The 10,000-nt window shown below is 47.5% G+C and overlaps 2 protein-coding genes across 2 annotated transcripts in view; one reads left to right on the forward strand and one right to left on the reverse strand.

The window, feature by feature from the left end:
• sv2ba (synaptic vesicle glycoprotein 2Ba) overlaps window positions 1-4,610 on the reverse strand; it is a 13,672-nt gene extending 9,062 nt beyond the window's left edge. The window contains exons 1-2 of the mRNA XM_030376684.1: window positions 4,463-4,610; window positions 868-1,603 (exon numbers count right to left, since the gene is read on the reverse strand). Coding sequence (XP_030232544.1) covers window positions 868-1,351 — 484 coding nt within the window. The 5' untranslated portion in view covers window positions 1,352-1,603; window positions 4,463-4,610. The remainder of the gene's footprint in view (window positions 1-867; window positions 1,604-4,462) is intronic.
• Window positions 4,611-7,789: 3,179 nt separating this feature from the next.
• The window catches only part of LOC115558910 (A-kinase anchor protein 13), a 20,970-nt gene continuing 18,759 nt past the window's right edge, over window positions 7,790-10,000 (forward strand). The window contains exon 1 of the mRNA XM_030377461.1: window positions 7,790-8,063. The gene's annotated coding sequence lies outside the window, so the exon portion shown is untranslated. The remainder of the gene's footprint in view (window positions 8,064-10,000) is intronic.

Raw genomic sequence — 10,000 nt, forward strand, 5'->3', positions numbered from 1 at the left:
TCTGTCTATATGTCTATCTGTCTATCTGTCTATCTGTCTATCTGTCTATCTGTCTATCTGTTTATCTTTCTATCTGTCTATCTGTCTATGTATATATGATCTTATTCTTCTTCAAGTAACACACGCTATCAATGTCTCCACCTTTTCCGCTATTTTAGTAAAACTTGGATCATTCATTCATTTTCCACAGTGTCCATAAAACATAACTTTATGTTTCTGGTTCTGTTTCTCCCCTCCTCATTTTTCTTCTGGCCACACTCTCAATAATACTGTAATTGTCCAGCATATGAAGCATTCATGTCATGAATGCTTTCTAACTTCCATGACAAGAAGGTCTGTCTTCACCTCAACAGTTCCACCAGGCATCTGATATGTCATCAGGCAGAGGCAAAATAGATCAGGCATCTATATTCTTAAAAACCATGTGAGACTGAAGACAAAGGATATTATAATGTACTTCTGCATATGAGAGGCTGTAGCTGAATCACTCCTTTTAACTTATGATCGCTCCGTATTTTGTATTACTTGTATTATTGATATATAAACCAGAGCATGCATATTGCTTTTCAATAAGGGTACATAGATTGACATCAATTGATTCAAATTAATTAACATAGACCACTAGTTAACTATTAATTTAATCTTAGTTAATTGTGAATTAATGCTCATCAATTCATTCAATTAACCCAATGCATGATGTTAACTAATGATTAATTACTGTACCCTCATTGTAAAGTGTTACCGTTATATATCATTACCATATATAATACAGTACGCCCCTATCTACTGTAATCAAGGGCAGCCGAAACAATCACCTTCACCCAAACCCATAACAGAACCCCTTGCCCCTTGTCGCCGCCCACTTACCCAGCATGCCCTTGTCGGCGTTGGTGATGCACATGTCCTTCTCGGCGCTGGGCAGCACGAAGCCCACCACGTAGCTGTCCACGCCGTCCGCCATCAGCGCCAGCCCCAGCACGGCGAACAGCGTCCACTGGAAGCGCCCGTGGCCGCAGTCCTCCATGATGTTCTCGTACTGGTCGGGCAGGTCGTCCTCGTCCTCGAGCTGCGCCTCCTGCCGCGCCTTCCGGCGGGCCTCCATGCGGGCGGCACGGCGCGCCTCCTTGATCTCGTCGGGGTGGGGGATGCCCTGGTACTCGCCCTCGTACATCTGCTCGCCCTCGTCGTGGCCCTCCGTGGCGTCGCTGGCCGCATCCTCCTCGTCCTTGGCGGGGAAGTCCGTCTGGTAGGGGTAGCCGTCGGGCCCGCTGCCCTCCTGGGGGGGGTAGGTGAACTGGCCTCCGTCGCCCCCCTGCGGCTGGGTCACGTTGTTCTGGTACGGGTCCTCCATGGTCAGGGGGTGTCGGCTGGCGGCCCCTGGCTCGTGGTGCACGGGAGATGCTTCGAGATGGAGGACGCTATAATGTCATGCTCCTCTGAAGGTGTGTCTCTATTCTCTCGGGCTCTCTCTTGGGGGGGGTTGGGGGGGCGTCCAGGGGTGATGGAGGCTGAGGCCGGGGTCACTAGTCTGGGCTACTCTTTGGGGGCGGGGAGGGGAGAAGGTCCTTAAGTGTCCCGGGGAACGCAGAAGGACATTCTGGGTCTGAAACACAGGGAGAGACGCTGGTCACTGGTGAGCTCAGGGTGCCTTGGGCAACCAAGGCTGGCCGCAGTGAGGTACAGCTTGGGTGAATAAAAACAGCAAGTCACGGGGAAATTCAATTCCAGGGTGAAAGTAGAGGTAAATCTCAGCACGCGTGTAGACTACCATACTACAGACTACAGGAAAACACTGTTGTTGATGCTCACTTCAACTCCAGATTGATGGAGGCAAGATCTGAACAAGACACAATGATAGAGGGATGATCTCGACAACTCTAGAGTAGAGACAGAATGATGGAGGGAATAATTAGAAGAGACAGAATAATGAAGGGAATATAGAGGGGAGACAAAATGATTAGGGGAGGATGGAGGAGAGACAGAATGATGGAGGTCTGATAGAGGAGAGAAGAGTACTCAATACAGTCTTTAGATTTGCTTTTGCACTGGGCTCCCTCATCAGAAGAATCAGCAGGTGTTTAAAACAGGGGTGCCGCACTCTCAGATACCAAGTACTATATACTAACCGGATCATTTGCTAACCAACTAGATCTACATCACTTGCTTCAGAGATGTATGATCAACCCTTGGATTAAGATGTTCTAGTGTTGTATGCGCTGCAGTCTACCTGTGTAGGCATCTCTGGGCGGAGAGCCCACACCTTTCTCCGACATAATGTTATGACAGACTGACAGATGGACAGACAGACATTGCTGAGTCCTCTAACCGGTATCCACATCTCGTCGTTATGACGATGGGTGCAATGATTTAATCCCGCTTAGGGAAATTTCATCGCTGGTCCTGTGTGTGTGTGTGTGCGTGTGCGTGTGCGTGGGATTTTCCCAGAGAAGTTCACAGAGAGAGGTGATTGTGGTGGGTACAGAAAGGATTACTGAGTTTGGACCAACATTTTTGAAATCACTTACTGGTTCTCAATCGCATCGGAATATCATGATATCATGATATGAGGCGAAATAGCACAGCACTATTCAGCCTAACACAAGACTGCATCCCTTCATATCATGTAGATGTAGCCTGGTGTGTACTAGGGGCAGGTAGAGAAGGAGGTGCTCTCTGAAACATTGGTGGATTTGAGAGGGAAGAGAGAGAGAGAGAGAGAGAAAGAGAGAGCGAGAGAGAGCGAGAGAAAGCGAGAGAGAGAGAGAAAGAGAGCGAGAGAGAGAGAGAGAGAGAGAGAGAGAGAGAGAGAGAGAGAGAGAGAGAGAGAGAGAGAGAGAGAGAGAGAGAGAGAGAGAGAGAGAGAGAGAGAGAGAGAGAGAATTGTCCTTCACTGCCCCAAGTCCAGCACAGCTGTGGCTTACATAATGATAATAACTCCCTCCCTCTCTCCCTCTCTCCCTCCCTCCCTCTCTGCGAGGTTTGGGTTTATCAACCCAATATTATGCCAACGTCAGGGCTGTCCCTGATTGGGCGAGCGAGTCCCCGATTGGTCAAGCGAGTCCCTGATTGGTCAAGCCACTTCCAATAGTGTCAGTAGACCTGAAACATGTTCAAGCCTACCTTCACTATGTTTCTCTCTATTTATCTCAGGATGATGGAAGGACCCTGTAGCCTGGAGCCCCTGACACAGCGTCATACCATCACATCACATACAATATATTCGCTTTTGTCCAAAGCGACTTACAATAGGTGCCTTCAACAAGGATGTATGGTCAACAAGTGAAAGAATCATTCAGGTATAAAATGTATCAATCAAACAAACTGCTTAAAGTGCGTTGACATAGAAACAAGCTATAGCAAACCAAAAGTCTGCTTAATCACCGAATATCACCTCAATTACCATGGTAGCCATGGAACCATGATGGGTGTTTGACCTGGAGCAACATTAAACTGAATGATTGAGCACGGCATCAATAGTTTGACTCCTTCTGTTCACCACGATACCTGGATGGATCATATTGTGTTTGCTTGTTGTGTGTGTTTGTGTGTGTGTGTCTGCATCTGTTCATTCTTGCGTTTGCATGTACATGGGCTTGTGTGCATGCATAGGTGTTTGTAAGCGTGTAAGCGTGTGAGTGTATGTGTGTGTGTGTGTGTGTGTGTGTGTGTGTGTGTGTGTGTGTGTGTGTGTGTGTGTGTGTGTGTGTGTGTGTGTGTGTGTGTGTGTGTGTGTGTGTGTGTGTGTGGCAGGCCTGAGCTGAGTTCACCTTAATCCCCATGACCGGCGACAGAGGGCATAGAGACCTTGTCACATGACCTTCTGCCAGCCAGTCAAATAGCAGTCCGCCTTCCCACAACCCAAATGTTTAATATCAGTCATTGATACACCATTATGTAATCAGATATTAATCCCGTGGTCTAATCTATATCGCAGACCATTTCTGCACGACATTGATTAAAGGCATTGTGGACGTGCTCTGAAACACCCTAGCTAACACCAAAGATCAGAGAGTATCTCAGAGAAAGATATTTGCACCATCACACTCTTTGGTCTGTGTACAGCATTGTTAGTGAATAGGTTATTTAATGATATGAGTCAACTGCTTGAAATAGTTTATTTGAGTGTATAAACTGTGTTTGTTAGCATTGGTCATTGTACACCTCTGAATTAAAAGTACATTCAGATATGCATGGATAATGATAATACATATTGACTGCTTTCCCAATGTAATGACGAAAAGCATTAACAACTAATAATCCTACAAATTATTCATTGAAAGTCACATCGTCCATTGTCTTCCAAAAGTTACTGCTTCAAGTGTAACTACTGCTACAACTGCTACTGTATTTTCCTTCTGACGGTTTTATCTTTATCCTAAATCTGGACCACCTACAACTCGTCACACTCATCCTTACTTCCTTAAACACATGAAAATACCAAGGGAAGAAACTGAAGTCTTACCAGACTGGACGCTCCTTTCCAACCTAAAATAAAACCAGTTTGAGGAAGCGATGGGAGGAGAGATATTCCTTTCCGATGGTATATGTCCTATCAGATGGTACAGCCTTCATATTACTGGAGCTAGGCCGAGCTGTCAGCCCGGCACGGATTAGGACTCCAACTTCACGATATGATCCACCCCCCTGCTACATGACCTAATAGTACGGCCCATCAGAGCAAGCAGTGCAACAGGCTCTACTGATGACCGCTTCCTTGGGGGTACTGGGCGGGTTGAGGTGGGCCTGGGGGGGTCTTGGATCAGGGGTTCGTTCCCAACCTCCCTGTGGAGGTATTTTAGTGCCTAAGACCCACCAGATATTCTGCGCAGTAATACAAGCAATACATTTTCATAACTGCATATTAGTGAATAGTACGCACTACGCACATGAACGCACCGTGGGCTGCATTCCATATGGAAAGAAAAAGGTCTGAGGTCAGTGCTTGGCCCCATGGCAGCTTCCTCATCAGGTCACCCCAGGATAGCCTGCCCCCCCCCCTTCTGCAGCCGGGGTCTTGAGGGGGGGGGGGGGGGGTCCGACGACACCCCCCAGGGTTTGAACCGACAACCCCACAGGTGCAGACCCCCCCCCCCATTGTTATAAGTGGTTTGAAAGGTCATTTTTTGGGGGACGTCTTCATTTATTTATGTTCATCACAGTTCAGATACACGTCAGTAAGGAGCAGGTGCGGGAGGGGCACACTGCTCTCTGCAGGTAGGCTGCGGACATTGGGGATCGAACCCCGATCCTTGCGCCCCTCCCACCGACCCCATTCGTTCGATATTGGTCGGAGTTCACCTATATAACCTACTCATCCCTCCATTACCCAGAAGCCACCTGTCCACCCCCCCACGGTGCGACATGGTACAGTCCAGGGCGTCAGGGTGGAGAGTAGATGTCCTGCATAGAAGCAAAGCTCCCTAATCCCTCGGCCAGATAATACCAGTGTAAAGAGGATTAGCCCCACCCCACCAGCAGTGCCATTGGCTAAATTTAGACATCATACACTTCGGTGTTCCCCTGTACAGCCCGCCTCCCAGGCCCCACCCCCTCAAACAACCAGTCAGTGTCTCGTCCACCAATAGGAGGGCGGCTCCCTGACCATTCCCAATCCAGTCCAGACTAATAATCCCGAATTCCGATTGAACAGAGCACACGCACACACACACACACACACACACACACACACACACACACACACACACACACACACACACACACACACACACACACACACACACACACACACGTGTGTGGTGCCCGTCTCTCTCTCTCTGGATCAAGGTGGATCAAGGTGGGTTGCACAGACATTGTGTGTTGGTCAAATCCCCTTTCTGTCTAATGGAGATGCAACTGCATTTTTTTATGTCATAATCTCTCTCTCTCTCTCTCTCTCTCTCTCTCTCTCTCTCTCTCTCTCTCTCTCTCGCTCTCTCTCTCTCTCTCTCTCTCTCACACACACACACACACACACACACACACACACACACACACACACACACACACACACACACACACACACACACACACACACACACACACACACACACACACACACACACACACACACACACACACACACACACACACACACACACACACACTTGCACTGCCGTTAGGTAGATCTTTAATCCCCATTACTCGAAGGACCGGTAGGACCAACATCGACACCTACTGGACGTTATAGGTTCTGTGACTTTCGACCAAATTAAACATTTTATACAGTCGAAAGTAAACTTAAAGGTGTTTAATTTATTAACCTCAGCAATTAGGCCCTTCAGAAAGCAATCTACAGATCACCCAAATAGTACTGTAAAAACACATGTATTTTGTTATAATGTTACTTTATTTTATGACGCCTATCGTATTAATGTATGTCAGGTGATTAAGGTATTAATGATAAACCAAAAGACGTGCATTGATATATTGGGTTTGTTCATAAGCTTGATTCTGTGGGACAAAGTCAATAGAACAGAGGAATGCATGTCTATACGGTGTCCTGTGGGCTGTCGATGTGGTGTCCAGTAAATAAAACAAGGCTTGCCACTTGTCTTTTCTCTCTTTATCTGTAAGGTGGTAACAAAAGACTTTAATCCTACTGTGATTGTATAGATACAGCCAATTTCCTATTGCGTTTAGCCCTTGCTGTGAGCCTATACTAAGCAGTTATTCTTTAAGGTAGAGCAATACGCACGTCTTCAGCTCCAAGCACACACACACACACACACACACACACGCACACGCACGCGCGCGCACACACACACACACACACACACACACACACACACACACACACACACACACACACACACACACACACACACACACACACACACACACACACACACACACACGCAAACCGGCCTTCTATTTTGGGTTGGGAGCCAGCCGCTAACAACACCAAGTTACATGGAATATGCCTATTACTTCATGATGTCAGCGATCATCACATACATGTCCTTGTTCAGCTCGAATGTATTAGATCGCAAAGTTAGGCAGCAATAGAGATGGACGCCATGCGGGACTGAGGCGGAGTTAATTAAATCACCTCGGAGGGTTGCTGAGTGCCTGATAAACAATGCAAAACGACCTTCATTGTTGTCAGCACCAGGGTGCCTGCAAGGAGCCCTGCATGCAGCTCCGGTGGGCCACAGACAACTTTCATTAGAAGGCCTGGAAGGTTTTATGGCCGCAACCCCCTCACCCCCATACATTTCACGGCTGTATAAAGGCAGTTATACGTCTGTCCATAATCTCCATATAAACCAGGAACACCGGGGGAAATGTCCACAAAACGATCCACTCCTCTTTGTGTATGTTAAAGTATTATAAATACAGATAAAATATGGTAGGGTTGCAGTGAGCCAATTCCGCCGCTAGAGGGCGGTGCAAACCAACAGGAACACCACGTGTTGCAGAGAGAACGTAAAGTCTTCATTTTAACAAACACAAAAACTGTCTAGAAGCATTAAAACTTTCACCTCTGGAACATGAGGACAATATGCCAGAATTCAACTCCGACAGCCAGGCCGTATAACACGTGTGTCTAATATTCCACACCTGCAAAGCAATTCACTACACACATACTATTGAAATGGACGAGTTTGATCACATGCATATTTATTTCAGTGTAAAACCGAAGGGTGAAAAGTGAACCGGTGATGTAAAAGGTGTTTAAATCGCTCTTGGCACCAAGCGACCGGTTCTGCGCGACGCGCAACCTGTCGCTCTGTGCCAAGAGCGATTTAAACACCTTTCACATGCGCGCGTCAGCCGAGATCCCTCCCCTGATCCCTCCTGCTGCGAGTTGTCCTGGGAACCCGCAGCAGCAACTTCCAGGGAAGTCGCGCTGCATTTGTCCCCTGGCTGAACCGAGGCGCGGAGTTGGAAACAGAGGGGACCCCCTCATCGCCGGTCATAATCGGAGTTTGGGACACCCTTTTGAGTGACAGCCGCAGCGAAGGGTTTGACTTGAGACGGAGGCGAGACCGGTTGAGGTAGTCCCGTCAACACCGCACCGGGATAGAGGATATGCGCTCTAAAGCTGCTGGCAGGACACTGAGGTGGGTCTAAATATATACAAGGTAGGAGGACGAGTCAAGTTACTGACAAGGTAATGCCCGGGCCATTGTTTGTTTTGGTCTCGGAAGGCCTACCTCACACACAAGTCTGAAATGAAACCGGAGATTAAGGGTTTATTGGAGTCTTTTCTTCAAACTACTGAACCGGTTGGTGACCATGAAACAGTTTCAGAGAGTACCAGCGTGGGAACGTCCCCTGTTTATATTGGCCTCCACCCCCAGCGAGACCCATGTCGATGTATTCTGTTTTTAAACCTGATATTGAAGACAAATGTGTTACAATTAACACAGGTTGAACTGTGACTATAAAACGCAGGTTGACCGTTGAGATGTGTGTGTGATTGTGAGTATGTGTGTGTGTGTGTGTGTATGTGTGTGTGTGTGTGTGTGTGTGTGTGTGTGTGTGTGTGTGTGTGTGTGTGTGTGTGCGTGTGCGTGTGCGTGTGTGTGTCCGTGTGTATGATTCGGTGTTTTCCAGGTCATCTATTGTCACCATAGATTAATATCGGTAATGTTAACCATGCCTCCCTCACCCAGCTCCATTCACAACTGCTGGCATTGTACTGGCCAACAGTGAGAGACTGTGGTTTTCGGTGTCTCCCAGTACGACATGGGTATAATGGGAGTACAACTAAACAGTAATATTATGGTGCTATTATGTAGACAATGTTGCAAAGGTCGATGTAATCACCAGAAATAAGAAACTAAAAGTTGTATTACACGTTGTATAGCCTATAGGCAGTGCTTTTTAGTGGAGACCGATAGTGCTGGGATATCCCTGGTAACCAATGGTAACATGAGAGATGTTTGTTTCTGTGGGGACGGACAGACCTGCAGAATGTTAGAACCAGCCTACTATGGGGTGTAGTTTAGCTCTTGTAATGTACTGTGTATCAAACAGCTGACCCGACTGGGACCTCAACTGGCTCCCTGAATGGGTCATACTTGTACACCAACTAGTACCCCAACTGGTACCTATTGCAACCCCAATTGGGATCTACTGGTACCCCAACTGGGACCTACTGGTACCCAAACTGGGACCGACTGGTACCCTACAGGAACCCCAACTGGGACCAGACTGGTACCCCAACTGTTACCCTACAGGTACCCCAACTGGGACAAGACTAATACCCAAACTGGGACCTACTGGTACCCCAACCGGGTCCTACTGGTACCCCAACCGGTACCTATTGGGACCCCAACTGGTACCCTAGCTACCCCAACTTTGGTTAAGATCCCGAGACGTTTTGGATTTTCCTGTATTTTTGAAAGCTGTGTCACTATGCACCCACAGACCCCGATGTAACGCAACAGGTCTGAATGTGATGGCGCATTTTATTGTGGGTGATGTCTGAGGTGATTGCTCTACTTCATGATTTCTCTAGTTTATGAGGAGGAGAACATTGGTACACATTGATTACCCCACTCGTTGGGCCGATGTGAATAGCTTTTTATATGAATAATTAACTTTTAATGACCTTTTGTGTAGTAGGCAGTTAGTCCCAATGACACTATAAAAAGGGAGTCTTGGGTGATGATGTCATCTCATGTGTCTTACCAAAGCACAAGTTGACTTATAGTATGTAGTCCTTTTCGGGAAGAAACTTGCTACGGTAGTATACCTGTAAATACCTATGCTGTGACAGGGAAATTAAATGTTAGAAGCAAGAGTTGGAAGGGCTAAAGTCCAATGCTAGTGGAGCCCTGCCTACAAGTAGAATGGACCATGTAGCCAGTAGTAGGAGGGGTGGACACATTTAGGAGCTGGGTGTTGTGGTTGTAGCTGATGGTGTATTTGGGTGGAGGCGGTGATGCACCACACCATTATTGACGCTCGCCTCCGGTGTACATGCTAGCAGAGCTGTTAGCCGCCATCCTCCATGCTAGCCGATTGGTTAGCCGCCAGCATACAGGCTAGC

This window comes from Gadus morhua, chromosome 14, assembly GCF_902167405.1.
Source record: "Gadus morhua chromosome 14, gadMor3.0, whole genome shotgun sequence".
NCBI lineage: Eukaryota > Metazoa > Chordata > Actinopteri > Gadiformes > Gadidae > Gadus > Gadus morhua.